The sequence below is a fragment of the Halichoerus grypus genome, chromosome 10, assembly GCF_964656455.1.
Source record: "Halichoerus grypus chromosome 10, mHalGry1.hap1.1, whole genome shotgun sequence".
NCBI classification, from domain to species: Eukaryota; Metazoa; Chordata; class Mammalia; order Carnivora; family Phocidae; genus Halichoerus; species Halichoerus grypus.
In genome coordinates this window covers 138548518-138574136 of record NC_135721.1, presented here as the reverse complement: position 1 = coordinate 138574136, position 25619 = coordinate 138548518, and the positions used below count along the sequence as shown (strand labels likewise).

Here is a 25619-nt window from a genome sequence, read left to right as displayed (position 1 = left end):
ACAGACCCTTCCCCTGGGTAGGGCATGAGGACACAGCCAGCCGGACATTAGGAACTCACAGTTTTCTGAGCAACACGGAAGAACTGGGCCACATCCCGAATGACGTGGCCAAAGCTGTCATACACCTTGACGTGGGGACGCACCCAGGAAGGCAGCTGGGCTCTGGCATCCGCATGGGTGAACCTGGCAGGGGGTGGCTGTCAGCTTGGGAGCTCTACCCAGCCCACAGCCCAGAGCCCAGGCCCAGGCCCAGGCCCAGCGTGCCGAGGGAAGGCCCAGCACCCAGCTGGTGCCCGAGAGGCCGCGGGGCAGGGGTCTTGTGCGAGCCGCAGAGAGTCACACCTGTGGTCACACAAGAAGACAGCCCCGTAGTCCTGGCGATGCCGGATCACCCGTCCGATGGCCTGGTTCACAGCCCTGGACGCCTGCTGCCGGTACCACTCGTGCCCAGAGAGGAGCTGTTGGGAGGGGGCTCGGTCATGGGGGCTCCAGCCCTTCCTGTCCGCCCCCACACAAGCCTGTGGCCCCTCACCTGGCCTCCAGGCCCACCACGGCCCTTCAACTCGTCTAGGAACTGCATCTTGAGGACAACCCGCGGGTCCATCCGTGGAGGGTACGGCAGGCCCGTGACAATCACACCTCGGCCGTTCATGTCCGCGAAGTCCAGGCCCTCGCTGGCCTGGGGAGCAGTGGGCACTCTTTTCCCCCGTTTGCCATGCCCAGACCCTCAGAGGCACAGGCATCCACGTACGGGTGGGGACAGGGAAGCCTCCCACCCCGGGCTAGGCCCTCCGTGGGATTCACAGCCCCCAGGGCCTCTCACATTTGCAGAACCCCCGCCGTCCTTCCCACCTGCAGCCTGAGAGGGGCGCTCACTCCCAGGGATCCACTGCTTGTCGACTGCCCAGTGAGGGACAGTAGGGCTACGCCCTCCTAACACAAGCTTGCTGGACTTGGGGCTCCGGGGAGGGGGTCGGGCTGGCCCATCCCACCATGTCGCAGCCCCCAGGTCACGAGCTGAGAGCTTCCCCCCAGCACAGGCACCAGACAGGGGCTGTGAGTGTGGGACCCAGACCCTTGTCAGCCTCACCTTTCCCCGGCACACGGCCAGGAAAGAGGCCCCGCTAGACCCAGGGGAGGCGACTCGCGTATAGTAGGCGTCCACCACCTGGAAGGAGAGACTGGTCAGCCCCTTCCTTTTGTGGGAGCGAGACCTCAGGTCTCATCCTCTGAGATGAACGGCTGTCTGGCTGGAAGGTGGGCCAGCAGGATTCTAGGAGCTTCCTCACGGCATGGGTTCCCAGGCTGACTCAGAGCCTGCTCAGTGTTTCCCAGAAAGCACGGGGACCCTGGGGCTCGGGGGGGCAGGGGAAGGTGGAGCCTTGCTTCAATGTCGGCCCCTCAGACACAAGGGCCTAGGGCCATTATCCCCAGGCCCAAACTTCCTGAGAGGAGACAGGTCAGGTCCACGCGAGCCCCTGGTCAGGGACAGTGGCCAGCCTGGGGCAGCCATGAGGGGCAGTGGAGCCCCGAGAGCTCAGACCTCTGAGAAGCCACCTTTGCTCCTCGGCTCCACAAACACAGGCTTCAGGGCCTCCAGCTTCCTGGCGAAGTCATGGGCCTGTGAGAAGAGATGGGGAAAGGGACGCCCATCGTGTCAGATCTCAGACAAAGGCCCGTGCCCTGGCCCTGCCAGACCGTTGGCTGCTTGGGGCTCCCCTCCCCACCTGGGACACACAGAAGGGGGACGCACCCGCCAGAACTCCAGGCTTTTCTCCATGACGGGGTAGGAAGGGAAGAAGACCAGGAGCCCATGGGGGACCACGCGGGCGATGTTGCCTAAAAGGGCCGTGGCTGTGCTCAGCAGGATGGGGTGTTCACAGAGGCTGCCAATGGTTCCCACCAGGGAAAGCAGGCGCGGCAGGGATCCCCAGACACCCGGGAACGGGGTGGGAGCCCAAGACGGAGCTCAGGGCTTCCCACGGGCACTCACCTAGCGCCTTACCCAGGGAGGACAAGCATGCATCAGAAAACCTGCACAAAGCCGAGAGCCCACGGTCACAAGGGTCCCGGCACGTGGCACACAGCCAGCCCACCTCCTCATCCGCCAGGCCCCCTACCGTTTGTCAAAGGCAGAGCTCAGCTGGGCTCCATCGGGGCCTTTGGGGACAATCCCCACCCAGATCTGCTGTTTGTCGATGACGTGTGGGTTCTCTAGGCAGACGGGGAAAGGGCTGCGGGCGGCAGGGCAGCTCCTGTGAGGTCCTGAACCCCAGGATCCTCAAGCCGGGGTTGGCCTTGGGACCCCCACCCCCACAGGGCGTGGGGCAGCCCTTACATCTGCATCTCCAGGGCAAAGGAGGACACGGGAGCCAGTGTGCCGCTGGTGAGGATGACGGTGCGGACGCCCTGGCGGACCAGCTCTTGCATGCTGTGGCCGGGACTGAAGCACCAGTAGCTCAGTACCTTCCCTAGGGGGACGAGCGTGAGGCTGGGCTAGACACGTGAGGCCTGCCACAGGGGCAGCCCGCCACAGGCGGCTGCTGGGCCCTGCACCCCACATGCACAAGTCTGAGCAAGGGGGGGCCTGCCTGGGCCTTGATCTGAGTGTCTGGGCTGGGGCCCTCCTTCCTCCCTCAGACGTCCTGGGAGTGTAAGCAGATCCAGAGCGGGCCCCCGGGGGCAGACACCGGGGTCACCTCCAGAAAGGACAGCCAACCCCAACCCAGACTTGCACAGAGACTGACACGTGGCCGAGGGCACACAGAGCAGGCATGGCGGCTGCCACCACGGGCCCCAGGCCAAAGGGCACAACGGGAAGGAAGCAGAACCCACCTCTGCTCACAAAAGGGGCAGCAGGAACCCACATTCCCCCGGAGGCAGGTGCCAGCAGGGACATCACCATCAACAAGGTTCACAGGGAGCCTGCCTCCTACTGGCCCCCACCTGGCTCTGGAAGCTTAGGACATTACAACAGAACATGCAGAAAGACTTAAACAGAAGTCTAAAGTCCGGGCTAGCTCACGGGTCAGCAGGGATGTTTCCAGTAAGGAACAAACCACTTTCTGGGGCCAGAAAAGCCTTTTCCACCTTCGGGTCGGGATCGGCCCTGTGACAGGGAGGGCCGTGGGGGCTGGGAACTGTCCCTTCTCCGTGCAAGGCCTGGGGACAGGGCCGGCCCTCCCTGTGCTCACCCACATCCTAACTTCTCGGTAAGGTCAGCAACGGACCAACTTCCTACAAATACCCAACCCAGGGAGCGGCTATTTCTGAGAACTTACATGCTCTCTGAGGTACACAGAACACAGGGAACACCACGCCCCACTTGCCCTTGGTATCCGCACACCCTGCCCATGTCAGTGTCCCATGGGGAGAGCATGCAGACGGGGAGGGGAGGCCTCGGGTGCTGGCGCGAACCACTTCCTGTGACCTCACAACATGTGAGGGGGGCACTGGCCTCCCCGCCTCTCACGGAAGCTACTTCCTGCTCTGAGAGGCCAGGTGACCTGCCAAGGTCACACTGTGAGCTTCCCCAGTTGGCGCCGGCCTTGTCCATGTTCCCAGCCCTGCTTTTCCTGTGGAAGGGCATGGCTCCAAGAGGACCTGCGGCTGGCAAGTCTGGAAGGGGGTGCTGGTGGGGCTGGGGGCTGGGCCCGGAACACAGGCAGGCAGGGCCGGGCCAACCAGCCATGCTGAGGAGTGGCCAGGACAGGAAGCACACCTGACCTTAGGACCCACCGCCCCACATGTGTCCTGCAAACCCCACTCGAAACGCCAAGTTGCAATGGGTGCTGAACTCTGCCCGGGGTGGCCAGGACACTTGCCAGGGCTGGGTGCCATGGGGCCACACACCTTGGCCAGGAGAGGCCAGCTTCACACCAAAAGCCACAGGATGCCTGGCACAGACCCCATCCTCCTGCGTCACAAGCGTCCCCGGCTCTAAGACATGCAGAAGCCGGTGAGACCAGTAACACGGACAGAGTGCGATGCGGGGCTAGGCCTGACCTCACTGGGGGGCAACAGAACTGGCACCAAAGGAAGCTGGGTGGCCATCAGACAGCAGGCCTCTCAGACGTGGTCTGGGGCCTAAGCCCGCCCCACCCGTTCTGCTCAGCGGGGCGGCGTTCAAGCAAGCACGCCTGTGCTGACGTGAGCGCGCCCAGGCCTTCCTGTGGGCGGACCTCTTGTGGAAGAGTCCCCGGCGGGGCGGGCGACCTCACTGTACCCTAGCTCGGCGGACGCCCAGCAGGTGACTCCGGGTAGGCTCCGGGCCATCGGCCTGCTCTGAGGTCTGTCCCCAAGGGTTCTGGCGGGCGGTGAGCTGGGAGGTCACCTGGAGCCGGCTGCGCTCAGGGCAGGGGGCCTGGAAACCCGCAGCGGGACATGGGGTTGCGCTGAGTGTGTTCCCGCCCCGCCAGGCACCGTACCTTGCTTTCTGGCTGCCGTGGTGTTCCAGGCGTCTGACCGCTGAGCCCTCCTCTGCTGACCGGCATCGGGGTGGATATGTACCTGGAGGAGCAGGATGGACAACGGTACCCCGACACCTGGCCCAGGAATCTTATGTCCTGGGGGCAGCGCCCACCTTGTAGGACTGAGACCCCCACCCAGAGCTCCCTGCCCAGGAGGCAGCGCCTACCTTGTAGGACTGAGAGACCCCAAGCCCCACCGTGGAACCGGGCATGCCCTCAGCGGGGTCTGCACTGAACACAATCTGGAAAGCAGACGTGGGAGACAACATCAGCAGGACGCGGCGGAGGCCACCACTCCTGCCGGGCCACCCCCACACACGGGAGACAGATGCTCAGGGTGTGGTCGTCCCCTGCCCCAGGTCTGAGCTGACAGCATCCCCAGCGGGGGACTGCAGGCTGAGGGGCGGGGGCTCACACCCATCTGTCCCCTCCCACGGAAGGCCCCACTGTGCCGCAGACAGCCATCCCTGCAGGCGCCCACCCCCGGCAGCCGATCCACATGCTCTCACAGAGCGCAGGGGGCCTGGCGCAGTCAGGGAGCCAGGGAAGGACCTAGTTCACCCCCAGAAATAAAAGGATAAAAGTGATCCTTAACTCAAGGAACCAGAGCTGCACTCTCGGCCAAGGCAACGAGCTGAGAAAAAGCAACAATCGGGCAAATCCTGGCCTGGGGAAGAACGCACGAGTGCTGCATGTTACAAACACCATCGTGCTCTACTTAGAATCCTGACAAAACCAGGTGACAAACTTTTAGAGCTAAAAAAAAAATTGAGTAAAATAGCACCACAGGAGACCAAAAGAAAAATCAGGAGGGGGTGCCCTGTCCTGCCTGATGCCCGGGCCCGCGGTGGGGTCGTACCAGCAGCCCTGAGGACCACTGGCTTCCTGTCGGGGCCAGCTCAGCGGGTGAGCGGGTCCTACGTCATCCCGCACGCCCACCCTGCCCCTCCCGCAGCCTGCCTCCTGCAGTCTCCAGTCTGGGTCAGCTGCAGACCCCCTTTCTCACACTACCTTGAGGGATCTGAATTTGGAGAGGTGCAAGGCTCTTCAGCCCAGCTGGGATCTCATGGTGCAGCCCCTCGTGTATTCACCACAGGCTGCCTGTCTGGCCAGCCCACTGACCCACTGAGGTCCCAAGGCTGGCCCAGTGCACCCACCTTCCCACAGGAGCCAGCTGTGGGATGAGCAACCACCCAATCACACTCCCTCCAGCTGGAAGGGACACAGCAGAGTAAGAAGCAGGCCCACAGGCAGCACCAGGTAGGCAGGGACACTGAGTCATCTGCGAGGCCTGCTTAGAGCAGGTGCCAAAGGAAATTCCAAACCAATGGGGTGAGGGGTGCTTGGGCTCCAGTGAGTCTGTGAGAAACGATCCTGCCCCATAAACAGGCACTCTGGGGAGGGGAGGGGGCTGCACAGGACTGGGAGTGAGGGCCAGGGGCTGCAGGGCTGCCTTGGAGCAGGGCACCTGGGGAGGGCACAGCAGTTGTGGCCCAGGGCCCCTCATCTGCAGGGACCCTGAGAACAGTGGGGAACACGGGCGGAGAGCAGCTCAGAGGGAAGGGCCTGCCTGGCAGGAGCCGCAGACAGGGCCCAGGGTGCCGGAGGCCCAACAGTCACAAGGGGCCGTGGCTCCAGGCAGCAGCGGTCTGGGGCACCTGCTGTCCCCTCACAGAAGTGCTGGGAGGATGGCAAGGCAGAGCCCGGCACCTTCGGGACAACACCTGTCCACACTTCACACTCGAGGACAGTGCTGGCGGGGCCTCGGCGGGTCTGTGGGACGCGCGCCGGGCTCTCCCTGGGCTGCCGGGTCACCCCTCCTGCCGCCCCACTGCAGACCTCCCGCCGGGGTGCACAGACACAGGGCAGCTGCACCACAAACAAGGCTGGACACGGACCCAGGGCCCTCCAGCCCTCAGAGCCCTCACACAGCGAGGGGCACTCTGAGTGCCGGGGCCGCCCCGGCCTGGCCACGCGGCAAGAGCACGAGTGCCCGGAGGCAGTCTCTCGCACCGCAGAGCACAGGGGGCTCCTGTGCCCTGGCTTCACTGGGGACCTCTGGCCGCTGAGAGTCCTCTTCAGAAAGGCCTAGCAAGGCGAGAGAGGGCCCTCAGCAGCCGGCCCGCCAGCCACCCAACCGAGGGAAACAGAGCCTGGCTCGTCCACTTGAACTGAGAAAATGGCTCAGCTGGACCCGAGGACGGCTGGACACAGGTCAGCACACTGGGGGCGGGAAGTGGCCATGTCCACAGACCCTGAGGTGTGTCCTGACCCCACCGGTTGCCTGGCCAGGGAAACTGAGGGTTTGCATGGGGCAGGAGGGGCTCAGCAAGCCCTGGGGGCTGCCCCCCACCCCAAAGTGGATCCCAGAGGACATGCTGACCACGCCTGCGAACTCTGAACGCCAGCCCCATGGGCCCGACCTGGGCTCATAGGCATTGCCCAAATGCATTCACCCTAAAAGTCTGAATGCCCCTCTGGGTGGGCTGGCCCAGGGACGAGATATGGGGTTGGGAAGACAGAGTCTATGCCCGTTCATTCTCTGATAGGCTCATCCTTTGACTTTCCTCTGAAAAGCTGATTTAAGAAATAACTTCAGAAAAGATGAGGGCAGACGGTGAGGCGGCAGCCACTAAGCCTGTCTGAAAACCAGGGGACTCTGCCAGGCCCTCATCCCACCCGGCCCTTGAGCACCTGCCCTGGACAAGACTGACCACAGCAGCCGAACATGGCCCTCTCCCCCAAGGCCTGACAGTGTGCCTTCAGGGCAAGAGGAAATGCGCTGCAGGGGCCGTTGATTCGAAGCACGTGGTGTGGGTGCCTTGGTCTTGCCCCAAGTCTGGAATCAGTAACAACTCCAGGATAAGAATGCACCCCTTAACTTCCATCATGAAGAAAGATGCCCAGTCTTTGCCACAAGCCCGTCCCTACCTGGATGATGTCCGAGAGCTTCTGCAAGCCCGCTGTGTTGGTGAACAGCCCCGTACCTGTGGGAACAGCAGACACTGGTCATCCCACGCCCCCACCAGGGGAGGCACCAGACCCTCCACCCTCAGGAGCCTCGAGCAAGCTCGGCCTCAACCCAGTGTTGGTGAGGAGCATGCCCTTGGGGGTTGGCAGGATGAGAAAAGAGGCTCTGTGGTCAGTAAGCCTGGGACTGCCAGGCCAACCCCAGGGCCCAGGAGCACAGCAAGGCTGGTCATCCGAGATGAGAACGAGACCCCAACCAGCAGAAGTGGGCCTGCAGTGCAGCCTCAGGGTGGAAACAGGATGCACAGGGGGGCTCAGGAGAGAGGCTGGTGGGACCCGCGGCTCACGGACCCACCAGGTCCCTCACCGCTCTTCCTTTAAAGGGGCTGACCAGGAAACAGTAAAGCTGGGCTGTGCTTTACAAAACACACGCCCGTCCAACGGCACTGATGCCCCCCCCCCCCGATGTCGCAGTCAGAAAGGGAGCTCCGGGGGTGACATTCCCGCCTGGGGCTGTGGCAGGCTACAGCCCTGAGTCAAGGCCCAGTGTGGGACTCACGTCCTGCCAGGTGCTGGATGATCTGGTCCAGGGAGTCGAGGATGCAGCCTTTGGTCTGAAACGTTATCTGGGCCTCGGCAAACAGCTCGAAGATGTAGCTGTGAAGGGAAGAGGCTCAGGCGGGGCGCCAGGCTGTGCTCAGGGAGCTGCTGACAGCCAGTGGCCTTTGACGTTCCCTTCCCTCAGACACTCTGGAGGACAAACCCAGAGGTGAGAGAGGCCTGTGCCCTCAGGAGCCCTGAGCGCCGAGGAAAAGGCAAGGCCCGCAAGGGCAGCTCTGGGAGGCAGGGGAGTCCTGCCGTCTGGGCCTCGGGAGGCGTGGGCAGGGCTGGTCAAGGAGCCTGGCTCATCTGGGAAGCAAGTGGGAGCCCTGTGAGGCTCTGAGCACAGCGCAGCAGACGGGCTCAGGAAGAAGAAAGGCAGCAGCGCTTAGCACATTCTAGAACATTCCACACCTCCAGAACCTGAGCCTGGATCCCAGCACAGCCACGGGCTGTGCCCTGAGGAAAGCTACAACCAGCCCCAGGCCATGATCCCTTGCCTGCCTCTGGGAAATAAACCCAGCTGCCCTGTGCCCTGGTCAGAGCCGTCCGGGCCTGCAGAGGCTGGGAGGGGCGGCTGGTGGGAAGATGCATGAAGAAGCAAGCGTCTCACTCTAAAGGGCTGGGCCAGGAGCTGTGCCTGCCTACACAGTAGTCCTAAGACTCCCAAGACGACCTAGCGCACAGACGGCAGCCCCTCCTGGGCCTCCAACACCCAGACAGACACAGGCATGGGGGCAGGGCAGATGGACCAGCGGAAGGGGAGCCTGGCACACCCACTGTCCTTTACCTCCCTGGCTTGGTGACACCGCTCTGGTCCCCAGGCAGCTCCACAGCATCGATGGCCCCCTCCAGGCGAAGCAGGATCACTGCGGGGCAAGGGGTCGTCAGGTGTTGCCCGCCCAGCCACGAGCAGTGGGGGAGGGCCGCACTCACTCTTGAGCTTTGCGATGTCTTCCAGCTCCATGTGCAGCCCTGGGGGAGCAGCAAATGCATGGTCACAGTCTATTTCTCCCCACTGCGTCCCTAAGAGCCAGGATTCGGGCTGGATTCCTGCCTGTCCCCCAAGTAGACGTGACCACAGACGAGTAAACAAGGCTCTGAGATCCCTACAGCCCAAACATGGGCCGGCGGCAGCAGTTCAAGCTCAGGGACACTGCTCATGCACGTGCATGCACTCCCTGGCCCTGCTCACCGGAGACCCAGGACAATGACTGAGCCAGCAACAGAGGGTCCCCGTGCCCGCATGGTGGGCCTTGAGAGACCATCTCCCAAGAGAAGAAACCAGGGTTCCTTGGAGACATGGCTGATGCCAGGTGTGGGGCAGGAAGGGCGTGAGTGAGTGAGGAATATCCTGACTCCCCATCAGCGGCTGGCAGGGCCACGGGAACAGCTGAAGAGGGGATCCTTGAGTTCAATGACAACGAGGCTTACAACGGACTGAGATCATTGTCTGCGTTTATACATTAGTACTACTGATGACATTAAAAACTACTCTTCTCCTGAGGGAGACAAGGGATTGATCACAAGTCAGGAATAAATTCTAACTCCCAAATTGGAAAATTGGGAAAAAGTCAAGCATCTATCCTGCTTTTCCTAAGAATGGTATCACCAAGCAACAGCTGAGGCACAGAGCCTCTTTATAAAACTTTCCTCCCGGCAAACTGAACGACACAGTTGGCACATCACCCTCTCTCCATCCCCCAGCACAGAGCACGATGACATTCCCGTGGACACAGCGAGAACCAGCCCCAGCACGCCTCCCGATGGGAAGACACACCACGGCTCGAGCCTGGCACATGAGGAGAGGCCTCAGGAGAAGCCACGCTGTCTGCGGTCTTCTGCTATGGTGGCCCATACCCTCGCCGACACCGGTCCCTGCCCCTCGGCTGCACCCGCCGTCCCACTGGGTTTGCAGGGCTGCGCCCGCCGTGGCTCGCACTCACGCCTCCATGTGCATGCTGACCACTGGGACGTCTATTCTAAAGAAGCGTCTCTCCCTATCTTTTGCCCATTTTTAATTGGGTTGTCTTTTCCCAGAGTGGTAAGAGTTTCTTATGTGTTTTGGATACATCCCGTATCAGACACATGATCCACGAGGAATCCCTGCCGTCCTCTGGGCCGTCCCTCTGCCTCCCGACTGCGCCTGCCCTCCGAAGCCCACAGCTTTGTGACAACAGCCGGTTTCTTCCTTTTCTCCTCTGTGCTTGTTAGCTGGCGGCATTTCTTCTTTTCTCTCAGCTTTTATTTCTTCATTTAAGTCATCTCCACCCCCACCACGGGGCTCGAACTCACGGCCCGAGAACACGACCAGCCGGCCAGACGCCCCCGTCGGCGTCACCTGTGAGGCCACCGCCCCGTGCACAGCCAGAGAGAGCGATGCCGCGGTGAGCGAGCCCCTTCCCAACAGGACCGGGTGGGGAGGGGGGCAAACAGGACGCCGTGAAGAACCCCGACGCAGACGGCTCACCCGGGGCCCAGGCAACACCGACAGTCCGGCCACGGGGTCGGCAGCTGGACACGTGGCAGGGTCTGAGGAGAAAGTGCTGTACGTGTGCTCTTGCTCCCAAATCCCAGAGCCCCAGGAAACCCGTGGGAAAGGCAGACACCTCCCAATTAAGGCACATCCCACAAAAGGCCTTACCGGGCCTCCTCCAAACTGTGAAGGTTACCAAGAACAGGGGAAGTGTGAGAAACTCAGACCAGAGCAGGCTGAGGAGCGGTGGCTACTGCCCTGGGGTTTCCTGGGACAGAACAAGGACATCACATGAAAACGAAGGGTATCAGCCACTTCACACCCATTAGGACGGCCATTTCCAAAACAAAATACACGTTCCTTAAACTGAAAAAAATGTTTCATTCCACTTCTGAGAGAAAAGCAAATGAAAACCACACTGAGAGGCATTTCCATCTATGAGACTGGCACACGATGAAAAGCCTAAGGTCGCACTCTGTTGGCAAGGCTGTGCCCCCGCCACGTGGGGCCCGAGGTTCAAGAGCACAGCAGCATGCTTCCCTGCCGACCAGCAGCCCCGATTCCTGGAACTGACCCTGAGGTGCGTCCGCCCCAGGTCACTTGTAGAGCTCTGCTTGTAATTACAGAATGCTGGAGACGACCCAAATGCCGTGCAAACGGACACAGGACGTCCACCGGAGGGAGGCAGGCAGCCGAGGGGAAGGGAGGCTTCTGTGCAGGGAGGACTTTGCAGGGCGCACGAGGAATGAACCCAGCGGGGCAAATGTGCGTCTACGAGGAACAGCACGACCCCGTGTGCAGCCAAGAAGAATGAACAAAATATGCCTGTGTCTGCTCCTTCTGGGAGGGAATAAAGCCAAGCAAAAATAAACCAGAAACTAGCAAGATGCTTCTCTTGAGTACCTTGATGTCCAGAACCACAGTCACGTTTCAAACACCCGAGAACAACCCAAGTAATAAAATCAACGAGAAGAAACACGGAAGAAGAAATGACCCTAAAATGACAACGAAGCCACAGTGGAGGGCGGGGGGGGAGGGGGGACGACCAAGGACTCCCCAGCACAGTCTCCTGACCAGCACTCAGACGAACGACAGGAAGGGAACCAGCACTCAGCTCTGGGAGGCAGGCTTCCTTCAGCACGGGTGGGTGAGCTGCCCTCAAACAGCTGCCTGAGTCTTCCAGGGCCGAACCAGGACAGGAGACCCTGAGGAAAGTGGGAGCCGGTATCCTCACCAGCAGAAGGACGGAAACCCTGATGAGGCTGGGCAGTGAGCGAGAGCGAGACGCATGGCGCTGGACAGAGTGGGAGTGCATGCAGGAGCCGCGACCCTGCACAAGCAGGCAGTTCTCTCCCGTGCTGTGCAGAGGAGCAAGCCCGCTCCCGACCGGTTCAGAAATGAGAGGCATCGAGAGGTAAGACTCATCGCTTTGCAAACATTATAGCAATCACTAACTCAGGGACGAATCATTCACGGATGCCACAGACTGCTTAGGAATTAACAAACGGAAGAACAGTAACTTCACAGCAGAAAAATCTGGCAGTCATCACATAACGGAGTGATCAAAGTTGGTATCCCCAACAATGCAGGGACCACTCCACACTGAGCAGGGAGCCCGATGTGGGGCTCAATCCCGGCACCCTGGGATCATGGCCTGACGCGAAGGCAGCTGCTTAACCGATTGAGCCACCCAGGCGCCCCTGGTTTTCATTTTTATACAATAAAGTCTATATCGGTTCGGAAAGTATGAAAAGGTCTTTAGAAAATCCTGAATGGTTGGGTGGTACCTCCTTCCTGGTCTGTGAGGCCCCAAGAAAACTCTTCAAGAACTTCATATTGTCCCCAAATGATGACCTGAAAGAGGGGCCCTGGGAAGACGCAGGCCTCCAGGACCCCCGAGAACACCTTGCAGCCTGTCTCCTTTCCCACCCGTAGGCTCACCTGAGTTGGCAGCGTCCGCACTGAACTCCACGCGGAGTCCGTCCTGCTGTGCCGCCTTGGTCTGCTCCTCCAGAACCTGGTCTATGACATCCAGTCCAGAAGCCAAGTCATGCGGAGTCAGGTCAAAGGACGCTGTCTCCTCGCACATCTTCTCCTGGGAGACCAAGCACACCAGGCTACAGCCAAACGGGGGCAAGGACTCGGGGATCCAGGAAGCCGAGGTGGGGGTAGGGGTGCAGGGTACAGGAAGCCCTATCCCATGGTCTCTAAGGCCAGGTCACAAACTGGTCCAGAGATAGCCAAACAACCACACCAATGTTCGAAATTTCATAACTGGAAAATTTCCCATTAGAATATAGATTTCTGGAGGCGCCCGGCTAGCTCAGTCAGAAAAGCATGCGACTCTTGATCTCAGGGTCATGAGTCCGAGCCCCAAGTTGGGTATAGACATTACTAAAAAAAATAAACTTTTAATAGATTCCTGGCTTTTCTCAAAAGTCCGATCTGGCCCACTGGACCTATCGTCCCCCACGGCAAGTGCCTGGGACCCAGTGGGAGCTGGAGGGTGGCTGCTGCTGACCCAGGACACTAGGCTCCAGAGCACCCAAGGGGCCTTCCTGCCCTGCCCTGCTCAAGGCCAGCCATTCCTGGAAACACAGCGCCCTGAGCAGAGGCCATAGCAATGGTGAGGCAGGGCCGAGGTGATAGGGAGGGGCCGGCTGTGGTCACCAGGGGGCAAGCATCAGGTCAGGCGGCCACCAAGGGACAAAGAGAACGAGACTGAGGGGGGGCTGTGAGGGTTTTGGGTGGAAATGGGGAACAGGGCCAGCCAGTGTAGCTTACCCAGGGCTTGGACAGAAAGGTCTGCACTGCTCTCTGCAGGGACGCAGGGGAGGGGAGGCGTGGCGGAAAGGCCACCTGGACACTCACCACATTGTGAGCTTCGTCGAAAATCACAACTGTCCCCTTCAGGTCAATGCCGTGTGCCCGGCGACTCTGCAAGAGGGGAAGGGTGCAGGGCTGGAGCCAAGAGGCAGGCAGGGGAAGCCCCCCCAGTGCCACGGCCACCTGGCTCTACGCACCGACCACCGAGCTGGACGTCAGCTGCCCCTTCCGGCGACGCTCACACAGCCCAGGGAGCAGGTGTGTGACCCCACACATGCACGCCACACAGCCATGGGACGCAGGAGGCCCAGAGCAGGGCTCAGCCTCGTGTTGACTTGGGGAGGGCTATTTCTAGTATTTCTTTGCTTCAACTGCATTTGAGGTTCAATTTTCATAAAATAAAGTGCCCATTTTAACGTGCAGTTGGGTCCTGACAGATGTGAGCTCTGCGTCGCCAGCACCCAGAAGAGGAGACAAGACCTGCCCCCTCCCCCCACCCGTGACCTCTGACCTGCTCCTAGTGAGGTCTAGGCTGTCCTGGGAACTGAGCTGGGCAGCCCGGCTCGTGTGTCCCGCCGGCGGGCAGCGCGTTCCGAGACCCACGGGCGTCACTGGCGCGTGGCTGCAGCTCACCCTCTTCAGGGCTCGGGGCGCTGTTTCAGGGACAGCCACCCGCCCACAGCCGCCAAGGCTCCGGACCCAGCTCCTTCGCTCGGGCGGGCTTCCAGAGAGGCGCACCGCCCCACACGTCACCCGCAGAGGCTGAGCCGCACCCTCAGCGGACGCGGTCACCGGAATCCTTTACTTCTGGACACGCTGGTGGGAACGCAGCGTCACCCCCTGTGGTTTTAACCTGCATTTTCTCGAGACTAGTGGTGCTGCACGTCCTCCACGCACGGGCTGACCTGGCCGCCCCAGCTACCGTTCTCTGGGACGGCCGGTCGAGTTACGAAGACGCCGCACAGACTCGGGCACAGGCCTTTGAAAGACAAATGTACCACGAAAACTCTCTCCCTTTGTGACTCGTGGTCATTTTCTTCATTTTCCACTCTTTTTAAGAGTCAAGGCTTGAAATCACGGTGAACTCCGACGTACTGGTTTTTCTCTGTGGCTGGTGCATGGTGTGTCTGAGCTAAGAAAGCTCGGCCTGCCCTCCCTGCTCTGTCCTGGAGGAGCTTTACGTCTCCAGCTTTTACATTCCGGGTTATGCCATGTGAAGTAACAGCTGAGATTCATTCTCTTCCAAATAGATATCCAACGATTCCAGCACCAGTTTTTAGGGAAAAAGGCCCCAAACCTTCCCTTTTCCCGCTGAAATACCTACGCACGTCTGTTGGAAACCAACTGCCACACGTGTGGGTGGGTCTTGGCCGCACTCTCGTGCGACCCCGGCCAGCAGCTCGGTCTGCGCTCTGCAGCCAGTCCTGGAGCCCTCCAACTCTGTCCTCCATCAAAACTGCCTCGCCCCCTTCCATCTTTTGCATTTCCAGGTCAGTTTTAGAATCGCCTTATCAGGGACAACATACCTGTTCTGGGGTGGGGCCCAGGCCCGGGCAGCCGGGTTGAGAGATCACGTACAACCACTCCACAAACCCCCACTCTCTGCGCCGGAGTCTGCCCGCCTCAGAGCCACCCTTGCCTGCTCCGGCCACTCGCTCGCTCTGTGGCCCCGTGGCCCTGAGGCCCCATGGCCCTGAAGGCTGCCGCTCCTCAGAGACTTCCCTGCCCCACGGCACCGACTCCACCCTCCACGCTCCTTTCCCCTCGCCGCTGAACACTGCCGACGCACGCGCTTGCTCCTAACTGCCCAGCCCACGGTAGTGCTGAATGGATGAACGACCTGGACGGCGGGTCGTCCACTGTTACCGTGACGTGAAGGACAAGTCGCTGCACATGTGGGGTGTGCAAAGACGGGTGTACACATGCATCCCGAGACACGACTGTGAGAGAGGGCAGGCGCACACTCTTGGGGCTGCCTCACAGTGCCCAGCTGGGAAGAGAGAGCTGAGCCGCTAGACAAGGCCAGGGGCTGGCCCTGGACACAGCCATGGGGTCTCCTCAGTCCATGAGCCCACCCGCTCCCAGAGAGCTCAGAATGACAGAGCCATGGCCCCACGCGGGCCACAACTGTGCCCAGACCAGTGAGGGAGGCCGAGTCCTCACACCATGCGTGCTGCTCTGAGGGTCTGATCTCAGGAACTGAACGACAAAGGCTCTGACAGCCCCTTACAAACCCAGGGACGCCCCTTGATACCAGGAATCATCAGCTCCGTGGGCTAAGACCTCACCTTGGCGTCCAACAAGTAGTTGTAAGGCATGAAGATGATGTCAGCCTGCTGCTTCAGGTTCCGAGAAAGGTAGTAGGGGCACAGTCTGTGGAGAGGAGGCACTCGTCAGAGCCAGGAGGGAGGCCCAGGCCCCCGGCGGGGCTCCGCTGGCTGAGGCCCTGGGGCCAGGTGGGACGCCAGGCCCTCCGACGGGCAAGCAAGAGGAAGCAGCCTCGCGCTGCATGGGGGCTCAGACGGGAGCCGGGGCCTGGGGACCAGGGGAGGGCTCACTGCATTACGGTTCACGCCACCACTTTTCAACCATGGGAGGAGATCACCTATTTAAAAATCTACATAAACAAAAAACCCCAGTCCTATTCCTGGGTAGAGGAATGCGGCAATCAGAAAGAAAATGCTCAGTCCTGTCTTGGCCCAACTCGAAGCCCTGAAGCCGTGAGAGGTCGACACAAAGGTCAGAAAAGCGTGTTCTGTGGAAACCAGCCGAGTGGAGAAGGTCAGCACTATGCCCGCTGGCTGCTGGAAGCCAAAGCAAGTCCGTCAGGAGGCCAGGGCTGCCCGTCAGCAGAGTGGTCACCTTGGGAAGCAAGGGACGCTTCCCTGCTTCCCCCGTATTCAAAACCACTTCTGTTTTCACACCAAACAGCCGTTAGTTTTACGATTAGTCAAGGTAGCAAAGCAAAGGAAGTGGGGTGCCCGGCTTCATCGTGGCAGAAGCTGTCCTAGAAGGACACGGCCGGCTCCTGCCTGGCCGCAGGGTCTTACCCGTGCTTGTTCCCACTTCTGACCAGGTCCTCGATGTCCAGGATCGGGGTAGCCAGCTCCTGCTGCAGGCTCTTCTCTGGGGATACAGGCAAGAGTAAAGACATGTCCTCAGGCCCAATGAGTCCCTGCAGACCCTAGAGGGATGCCCAGGCAGTGACTCTCCCTCCGGGCAGGACTAGGGCACCCAACCACCTGGGGACTCACCAGACAGAATTCCTGCCCTGTGAGTCTGAGTGACCTTGGAAGGACCCCAAGCCTGAACTAATCCTCAGGGAGCCCTGCTCTATACCTCAGGAGGTGCCTGCTGCCCTGAGACTGAGCATTAACAGGACTGGAGGGCGGTGCGCAGCCCCTCAGCCCGTCTCTACCATCCCAGGTGTCCTCAAGGCCGTGCCCTGGAAGCATCTGTCCTACAATTAGGCTTCAGTCTGGCAGCAAGTGGCTTTTTCTCTTCACTTCCCCCCAGATGTCAACGGTGCAGGAGCACAGATCTGAGGCAGGGCACATGGGAGAGGTGGGGGGCCCCGAGGCAGAACCCACCTGACGCCTGACAGACCCAGGGCCCCTGCCTCACGATGGCAGCCCCCGAGAAGCACCACTCCCTGCTAGCTGCCCAGGTGGCCCAGGGCAGAAAGGTGCTCAAGAAGGGGCACAGGCCCTACTAGGGCCCCGGGAACCCCGAGGAGCTGCTTTAAACCCAGCCACTCAGGAGCCCACACCCAGGCTGGCAGGACCAGGGCTCTCCTCGAACACACACCCTAGAGCCCCAGGGCAGCCTCCTGTGGAAACAGGCTCTTGGCTCCGGCCCCACTGTGGCAGGTACCAGGCCCAGAACACACCTGGGCCGTGACTGAACCCAGAATGCCCCCAGGGACAGCAGGGAGAGCAGAAGAACTGTGCGCTCTGCAGTACCATAGCAATAGCGCAGCCAATCCACGGTGGGGAGGCAGCCTGGAGCTCAGCAACCTTCCTGGAGGGGAGGGGGCAACAGGAAGGGGCAGCGGAGGCTGGAGGGGGGTGGGGACCCCAGCGTGGAGATGCTGCAAGTAGTGCGCACATAGAGGCCAGGCAGAACTCTAGCTCTGCACCTTCCTCCTTCCTCCCACACATGCCTCTCCTCCTCTTGGACCCCTTCTGGGGTCCCTGCTCACTCTCCCCAAGGGCTGGGCAGCTGCTGCCGAGGCCCCCACACATCCATGGCACGGGGGCAGAGGAGGCTAAGACACAGAAAGATGTGCAGCGGACCTCTGACAGGACATGCGGCGAGAGCCAGAGCAAAGCAGGGAGGCTGGGGACAGGGGAAGACCGATGAAGCCTGGAGCCAGCAGGACAGCCGCAACAGCACCCTCACTTCGCCACACGGGGCCTGGGGCAGTTGGGGGGGTCTGCAGCACAGGGGCCAGCACACACGTGCTCCAGCATCACCTCCACTGTGGGCTGAGAGTGCCCCTCAGCTCCCACTCCTCCTCTGGAATCCCGGCTCCTCCCTGGCCCCCCATCACCCACCAGGTAAGGTAAGAGACGCTGCAGGTGAGGGCAGTGCAGGTGAGAGCAGTGCAGGTGAGGGCGATGCAGGTGAGGGCGGTGCAGGTGAGGGTGCAGGTGAGGGTGCAGGTGAGGGTGCAGGTGAGGGTGCAGGTGAGAGTGCAGGTAAGGGTGCAGGTAAGAGCAGTGCAGGTGAGGGTGCAGGTGAGGGTGCAGGTGAGAGTGCAGGTAAGGGTGCAGGTAAGAGCAGTGCAGGTGAGGGCGGTGCAGGTGAGGGTGCAGGTGAGGGCAGTGCAGGTGAGGGCAGTGCAGGTGAGGGCGGTGCAGGTGAGGGTGCAGGTGACGGCAGTGCAGGTGAGGGCAGTGCAGGTGAGAGTGCAGGTGAGGGTGCAGGTGAGGGTGCAGGTGAGAACAGTGCAGGTGAGAGTGCAGGTAAGGGCAGTGCAGGTAAGGGTGCAGGTAAGAGCAGTGCAGGTGAGGGCAGCGCAGGTGAGAGTGCAGGTGAGGGTGCAGGTGAGGGCAGTGCAGGTGAGAGTGCAGGTGAGAGTGCAGGTGAGGGTGCAGGTAAGAGCAGTGCAGGTGAGGGCAGTGCAGGTGAGAGTGCAGGTGAGGGTGCAGGTGAGGGTGCAGGTGAGAGTGCAGGTAAGGGCAGTGCAGGTAAGGGTGCAGGTAAGAGCAGTGCAGGTGAGGGCAGCGCAGGTGAGAGTGCAGGTAAGGGTGCAGGTGAGGGTGCAGGTGAGAACAGTGCAGGTGAGGGCGGTGCAGGTGAGGGTGCAGGTGAGGGTGCAGGTGAGGGTGCAGGTGAGAACAGTGCAGGTGAGAGTGCAGGTAAGGGCAGTGCAGGTAAGGGTGCAGGTAAGAGCAGTGCAGGTGAGGGCAGTGCAGGTGAGAGTGCAGGTGAGAGTGCAGGTAAGGGCAGTGCAGGTAAGGGTGCAGGTAAGAGCAGTGCAGGTGAGGGCAGCGCAGGTGAGAGTGCAGGTGAGGGTGCAGGTGAGGGTGCAGGTGAGAACAGTGCAGGTGAGGGCTGTGCAGGTGAGGGTGCAGGTGAGGGCAGTGCAGGTGAGGGTGCAGGTGAGGGCAGTGCAGGTGAGAGTGCAGGTGAGAGTGCAGGTGAGGGTGCAGGTGAGGGTGCAGGTGAGAACAGTGCAGGTGAGAGTGCAGGTAAGGGCAGTGCAGGTGAGGGCAGTGCAGGTGAGAGTGCAGGTGAGGGTGCAGGTGAGGGTGCAGGTGAGAACAGTGCAGGTGAGGGTGCAGGTAAGAGCAGTGCAGGTGAGGGCAGTGCAGGTGAGAGTGCAGGTGAGGGTGCAGGTGAGGGTGCAGGTGAGAGTGCAGGTAAGGGCAGTGCAGGTAAGGGTGCAGGTAAGAGCAGTGCAGGTGAGGGCAGCGCAGGTGAGAGTGCAGGTGAGGGTGCAGGTGAGGGTGCAGGTGAGAACAGTGCAGGTGAGGGCTGTGCAGGTGAGGGTGCAGGTGAGGGCAGTGCAGGTGAGGGTGCAGGTGAGGGCAGTGCAGGTGAGAGTGCAGGTGAGGGTGCAGGTGAGGGTGCAGGTAAGAGTGCAGGTGAGGGCAGTGCAGGTGAGAGTGCAGGTGAGGGCAGTGCAGGTAAGAGTGCAGGTGAGGGCAGTGCAGGTGAGAGTGCAGGTGAGGGCAGTGCAGGTGAGGGCAGTGCAGGTGAGAGTGCAGGTGAGGGTGCAGGTGAGGGTGCAGGTGAGGGCAGTGCAGGTGAGGGTGCAAGTGAGAGCAGTGTAGGTGAGAGCAGTGCAGGTGAGGGCGGTACAGGTGAGGGCGGTGCAGGTGAGGGCGGTGCAGGTGAGGGTGCAGGTGAGGGCAGTGCAGGTGAGGATGCACGTGAGGGTGCAGGTGAGGGTGCAGGTGAGGGCGGTGCAGGTGAGGGTGCAGGTGAGGGCTGTGCAGGTGAGGATGCACGTGAGGGTACAGGTGAGGGTGCAGGTGAGGGCGGTGCAGGTGAGGGTGCAGGTGAGGGCTGTGCAGGTGAGGATGCAGGTGAGGGTGCAGGTGAGGGTGCAGGTGAGAGCAGTGCAGGTGAGGGCTGTGCAGGTGAGGGTGCAGGTGAGGGTGCAGGTGAGGGCAGTGCAGGTGAGGGTGCAGGTGAGGGTGCAGGTGAGAGTGCAGGTGAGAGCAGTGCAGGTGAGGGTGCAGGTGAGAGCAGTACAGGTGAGGGCGGTGCAGGTGAGGGCAGTGCAGGTGAGGGTGCAGGTGAGGTGCAGGTGAGGGCAGTGCAGGTGAGGGCTGTGCAGGTGAGGTGCAGGTGAGGGCAGTGCAGGTGAGGGTGCAGGTGAGGGTGCAGGTGAGGGCGGTGCAGGTGAAGGCAGTGCAGGTGTGGGGACAGTGCAGGTGAGGGACAGTGCAGGTGAACAGCAGTGCAGGTAAGGGCTGGAAAGTAGAGAGCTGAAACACAAACAGCTGTGGAAAGGTGGCTGGGGCAGTTCCCACCAGGTGGAGCTCAAAGGCTCTGGTATGGGGTGAACAGGACACCTGCAACCCACCCCTTTGCCAGGAATGTGGACAGAGGCGGCCACAATGGGGTAAAAAAGAGAGGACTCCATTGAGCATCACGGGCGTGACCCCAAGGCCCATACGAAAGCAGGACTGAGGTGGGATGGCTGTGAGCAGGTAGACAAAGCAAAAGGGGAAAAACACCTCAGAGCCACCCCGAGACCCACGGGCCTAACACAGAGCAAGCAGAGCAAGTCAGTCAGCAGTCTCCGGACCAGAGCAAGAGCCAACACCAGGCCACAGGGCTGGCAGCTGCCCTCGTGCAGGGCCACTGCGGGCCAGGCTGGTGCCCGATGCTTCCCATGTACCTTTTACTGCTGTTCTGAGGATTCTCGGTGCCACCAGACCAAACCACACAGCCAACAAGAAGGTGGTGAGGAGTGAGCTCCAGGGACAGGGCACAGGGAGGCCTATTACTGGGAGGTGAGGGAGCCCCAGCTCAAGCCTCTGAGAGCAAGCACTGCCCTGGCATGCCGGGCACCCCAAACCCCAGCACTAGTGTCCTGTGAGTGCCCCAGGGCCTCTGTCACTCCTGTGCCAGGATCTGCGTCCCAACCCCGAGGCAAGAAAGAGGGAACCCCGACCCCACTGAAGCGCAACTCCCCCAAGCCACAGAGCCATAGCTGCGATAGGAAACTAGAGACCACAGCCCAGAGAAGCGCCCCTGCCATGCTTCTGGCTCCAGGAGTCCTCGACAGATGTGAGGGGCAGCCACACGGTGGAAAAGCAAAGACCCGACAGATCTGGAGGCAAGGGCACTGGGGCCAGCCCTCCACTCTGGGCCTGAGGGAATTAAGCAGCAAGAATCAAGGGCCATGGGCACCTACGGTCACACACATCAAGCCACACTAGGGCCAGCTGTTGTCATGACCCTGGGCTGGTCACTTCAGCCACCTCTGGGAGAGGTTGTCCTCCCCACAACACCAAAGGCTGGCGCACCCCCCGGACTCAGGGAGAGCCACACCCACGCTGTGCCCTATCGCAACCCAAGGACACACAGCAAAATCAGTAAAAGGAAAAGCCTGCGGAGGAGTCTGGGAGACCAGACATGGCTTCCAGAACCCCCTCCCCAGGCTAATTGCCCCAGAAGCAGCTGAGGCCACGTGAGAAATGCTGTCTCCCGGGAAGCTCGCCAGAGGCCCAGCGCCCAGGGCTTCTGCTGGGGGCCAGTCACGTAAGCACCCCTGGCTGGCGAGTGCCCAAATTCCAGACTCCCAGGGGGAAGGAGCTGCTCGGCGTCAACCACGTTGTTTGCACAAACAGTTTAGGCCCAGGGAGCCCCTCCTCTCAGGGGACGGTGAATCCCTGAAATCCAAGCTCCCAGACAGTGGCGAGGCCAGCCTGGGTCCTTCTGAGAGAGCAGCCTTTCCTGCCTGGCATGTGAGCCTTTCTGCACACAATCCAGTACAGGTCCACAGTCAGGAGACAGTGCCCAACACCACCTCACCTCACCAGCTCACCTAGCTGAACCGATGCGGCCACTCTGGAGCCCCAAAGGGGAGAGCCAGCAGGCCACGAGGCCTAAGAGGCAGCACGTGCTCCAAGCCCACCTGGCTGTATGCTGACCAACCGGCAGGAGTGGCTTCCACGGATCCTCTCTTACCTTCTACGTTGTTGTAGAAACGACAGGAACGACTCGCTACCTTCTTTCGGCACAAATGAATCTGGGAGAAAAAGAAGCAGCCCCAGCTCGCACAATGGTCATGAAAGGGCAGAGCGCTGAGCCGGCCAGTGGACACGCTGCAGATGGTGCTGCCCAGCATGGGGAGACTGAGTCCTGTTCCAGCCCTGCCCCCACCAGCTCTTCACTGGGCCGTCCCCTGGGGGCAGAGGCGAGAGCTCTGACAGAACCACAGAAGATGGGGCACGTGCCCCAGAAACCCACCTGCATGTGGTTACTCTCCTGCTTCTTCACCTCGGGGTGGATACACAGCTGTTCCCGGGAGCCCAGCACACATACCCTAGGCCTGGCAGAAGAGAGAACCATGGGGTCCAAGAACCAGAGAGCAATAGCCCCAGTGCCATCCAGCAGCATAAGCATGGGCTGTGTGGAGCCCACGGGGAGCACCGGGAGACATGGCTCACATGTGCACCCAGGTAGCCAGAGGGAGTGGCCATGGCCAGAATGGGCCCTGGGCTTGGGAGGCGCTTTCTCTACTGCATGGCCCAGCGTGAACAAGGAGACGAGGCAGGGGAAACAGGCAGATGGGAGGAGACCCCGCTAACTCCATGCCCCCTACATCGCCTTCCAGGAGCTCAGGGTGCTAAGCCGAGGTTGACACATCAACTGGGAGCTGCTTTCTGAGAAGCAGTGGGCAGCAGAAACAGCCTGGCCTCACCGCAGTCCTGCACACTGGAGCAGACAGTGTGGGTCTCTGGGATCCAGAGCGGGGTCCGGGCAGAACACTACCATCAACCACCTTGCCAAGGCCAAACCCCCTTAACTCAGAGGCAGGGCTGAGCAGCGGCTGACCTACCGATAGGAGGTGTTCCGAAGCTCGCTGATGACCTGAGTGAGCTGTGAGTGGGTCCTGGAGGCATAAATGATCTTCGGGATGTCTGCGTAGCAAGCTGCCCAGGCACAAGGAAGCAGAACAGGTCACAGCTCCAGGAGACGATGTTCTGGTGTGCTGAGCCTCACCAGCCCACTCTCTCCCTTCGCTACCTCTCTGTGGAGACCCCAGAGGGGCGGAAAGGAGCCTCACCGGTGGTGTCTCCATCTGAAGCGGCAAGTCCCCAGGATGACAAGGTGCGATCGGGGAAAAGCTCCCCTTGGGCCCTCTCGGCAATCTTGCGGGCAGAGATGGCGTCGCGGAGGTGCTCCTGCCAGGCCAGCGTGGTGCAGAGGAGGCACAAGGTCTTTCCCGTGCCAGTGGGGCTCTCCAGGAGGCCGTTTACTTTCTGAGTGGGGTCAGGAACAAGGTCATGGGGAAGCAGGAGAAGGGTACTGCAGAGCACACAGCCCACCGGCCAGGGGACAGTTCTGCTCAGGCAGAGCCCACCCACAGGCGGCAAAGGCCTGAGGAATGGTGGGTAATCTGCCAGTGCTTCCACTCTCAAACCAGGAGCTATGTGTTAATTCAGCCCTCGTTAGCAAACAATTCGCAGAGCATCGCTCAGGACTCAACAGTATTTTTCAGCCTAATGTAAATAGTAAGACGTCTAATTAGACGTCAACTCGCCAAACAGAACCTTGTTCCGTAACTTTGGATGCAGATGTTTTATACTGAGGAGAACCTGAGGAGCTACATACATCTCAGATGGGAGCCTGAGCAGCAAACCTGGGGAGACACATAAGCAAATCGGCAAAACTGTGCTCCCAGGTCCCAGGAATGGGCGCCAGGCTCCTCCCTGTAGGAGTCTAGTCTGTGCCCACAACAGGAGCCAGGAGCCCAGCTGCAGAGTCAGCGCTCAGGGGCTGGGAGCTTGAGCAGGGTACAAAAGAACACGCTAAGAAGGCCAGCAGAAAGCTACCTGCCCCTTCTGCCTTCCTGCACACCCCTGAGATTTAAGGACCTTCCAAAATGATTAGGCACTGACTATCCCTCCATGTGGAAATGCTTCTTCCAGATCCTCAAATGGCGGACTGCTCCCCCACACTTGGCCTCAGCTCAAGCGCCACCTCCTCAGGGAGGCCCTCGGGGTGCTCCCAAGCCTATGGCCTAACGACTCTCCTTCGGAGCAGGAATGTCTTTTTCTGCTTGTCTACTGTCTCCCCTAGAACACCGGCCCCATTTAGGACGGAGTCCCGCGTCCAACAGGAGGCCTGCTACCCAGCAGGGCGCAGCAGGCGGAACGGTCGAAGCGGGTCCCGTCGGGCCTAGGCGGGAGCTCTGCCCACGCTGACCGCCCCCCACAGCCGCCGTACCTTCTGCAGACACTCCAGGACCCTGCTCATGTACTCCTCCTGGCATCGGTACGGCTGGAAAGGGAAGTCCACCGTCACACCGTTCAGGGCGATCCTGGGCATGCTGGCCGCTCCTCGGGGGCGCACACAGGTTGGCGGAGACGCAGGCTGTGCGAGCGTGCGGGACAAAACGCGCTCGGAGCATCTCGGGACCTCAGCCGCTGCAGGTGAGTGTCGCCAGCCGGCGGCGCGGGGACATGCCAGCGTCCCACGGGAAGCCCTGCAGCACGGAGAGCGGGACAAGGCCGTCTGCGGCCAGCCGCTCGGGCACACCCCTTCACCCGTCCGGCGGCCCGGCTCGCGCCCCAGGCCCGAAGGCAAGTCTGTGAGGCTGCCGTGAGGAGCCGGGGACGAAGAACGCACGCGTGCGCCCCGCCTCGCTCTCGGGCCCCCAGCGGCTCCCCCGGGCTCGGGAGAGGCGGCTGCGCTCACACAGTAACAGGAGCCCGAGCCGCGCACAGCAGCAGTTCGCTGACCTGCACCGGAGCCTGGGGGGCCAGACCCCCGGCCCGGCCACGAGGAGAACGGCGTCGCCGGGACGCCCGCCCCGCCGGGAGACCCCCGCCCCGCCGGGAGACACCCCCGCCCCCCGCGCCCGGACCCCCGCCGGGAGCCCCGCCCCGCCGGGAGACCCCCGCCACTCTGGGAGACACCCCCGCCCCCCGCGCCCGGGGCCCCGCCCACGCGCACAGGAAAACCACCGGCCCCAGAATGCAGCGCGGCAGAGAGACCGGCGCGCGGGCCCGGGGCGGCGCGGGGCCTGCCGGGAGCTGCAGCGTCGGGAGGCGCGCGCAGGTCAGAGTGCCAGTTCCGGAGTCTCTGCGACTCACGACTCACTTTTCTCCGCGGACAGCCTTCCGTCGCCGGGGGTCCGCAAGAATCTACCCCAGTTTAGTCAAGGCACCGCCACCGCGTCTCCGCCGCCCTCAGCCGGTTCGGACTTCGCGGCCGTCACTGAACGCGCTGCACTTCCGCTCCCAATTCCGGTCCGCTGCGCGTGGTTCCCGGCGGAAACCATTCCGCAGCAGAGGGGTCCGCGCACTCGGTTCCGGGCCGCACCCTGCCCCTTCGGTCGACCCTGAGCCTGGAGAACGGCACCTCCATCGGCCGCGGGCAGAAACCTGGGGTTCGAGCCGTCTCCTCCCTCGATGCCATGCCCGCCAGAGCCTCCATCCCACCACCCGTCCCTGGGCCAAGTCACCTGGATGGCCCGGACGATTGCACACACCTTCGGATTGGTTTCCCGTGATTCCGAATGGCTGCTCAGGCCCGCGGCCTGGAGAGCCTCAGCTGCTTTTCTCCTTACTGCCCAGGAGCCTTGC

At 61.6% G+C, this 25619-nt stretch overlaps 1 protein-coding gene across 3 annotated transcripts in view; it reads right to left on the bottom strand.

Moving 5' to 3' along the window:
• Nucleotides 1-24841, bottom strand: part of RTEL1 (regulator of telomere elongation helicase 1) — a 29928-nt gene extending 5087 nt beyond the window's left edge. For all 3 annotated transcript variants that reach the window (XM_078057385.1, XM_078057387.1, XM_078057386.1), the window contains exons 1-24: nucleotides 24259-24841; nucleotides 23096-23291; nucleotides 22868-22961; nucleotides 22276-22357; nucleotides 21994-22054; nucleotides 16392-16467; nucleotides 15630-15714; nucleotides 13387-13452; nucleotides 12457-12610; nucleotides 8976-9014; nucleotides 8830-8908; nucleotides 7999-8096; nucleotides 7401-7456; nucleotides 4637-4711; nucleotides 4428-4509; nucleotides 2339-2471; nucleotides 2121-2234; nucleotides 1994-2034; nucleotides 1754-1839; nucleotides 1544-1621; nucleotides 1091-1168; nucleotides 533-679; nucleotides 343-458; nucleotides 60-183 (exon numbers count right to left, since the gene is read on the bottom strand). In XM_078057385.1, the coding sequence (XP_077913511.1) occupies nucleotides 60-183; nucleotides 343-458; nucleotides 533-679; nucleotides 1091-1168; nucleotides 1544-1621; nucleotides 1754-1839; nucleotides 1994-2034; nucleotides 2121-2234; nucleotides 2339-2471; nucleotides 4428-4509; nucleotides 4637-4711; nucleotides 7401-7456; nucleotides 7999-8096; nucleotides 8830-8908; nucleotides 8976-9014; nucleotides 12457-12610; nucleotides 13387-13452; nucleotides 15630-15714; nucleotides 16392-16467; nucleotides 21994-22054; nucleotides 22276-22357; nucleotides 22868-22961; nucleotides 23096-23291; nucleotides 24259-24360 (2262 nt within the window). In that variant the 5' untranslated portion in view covers nucleotides 24361-24841. The remainder of the gene's footprint in view (nucleotides 1-59; nucleotides 184-342; nucleotides 459-532; nucleotides 680-1090; nucleotides 1169-1543; nucleotides 1622-1753; nucleotides 1840-1993; nucleotides 2035-2120; nucleotides 2235-2338; nucleotides 2472-4427; nucleotides 4510-4636; nucleotides 4712-7400; nucleotides 7457-7998; nucleotides 8097-8829; nucleotides 8909-8975; nucleotides 9015-12456; nucleotides 12611-13386; nucleotides 13453-15629; nucleotides 15715-16391; nucleotides 16468-21993; nucleotides 22055-22275; nucleotides 22358-22867; nucleotides 22962-23095; nucleotides 23292-24258) is intronic.
• Between the last annotated feature and the right edge of the window lie 778 nt (nucleotides 24842-25619).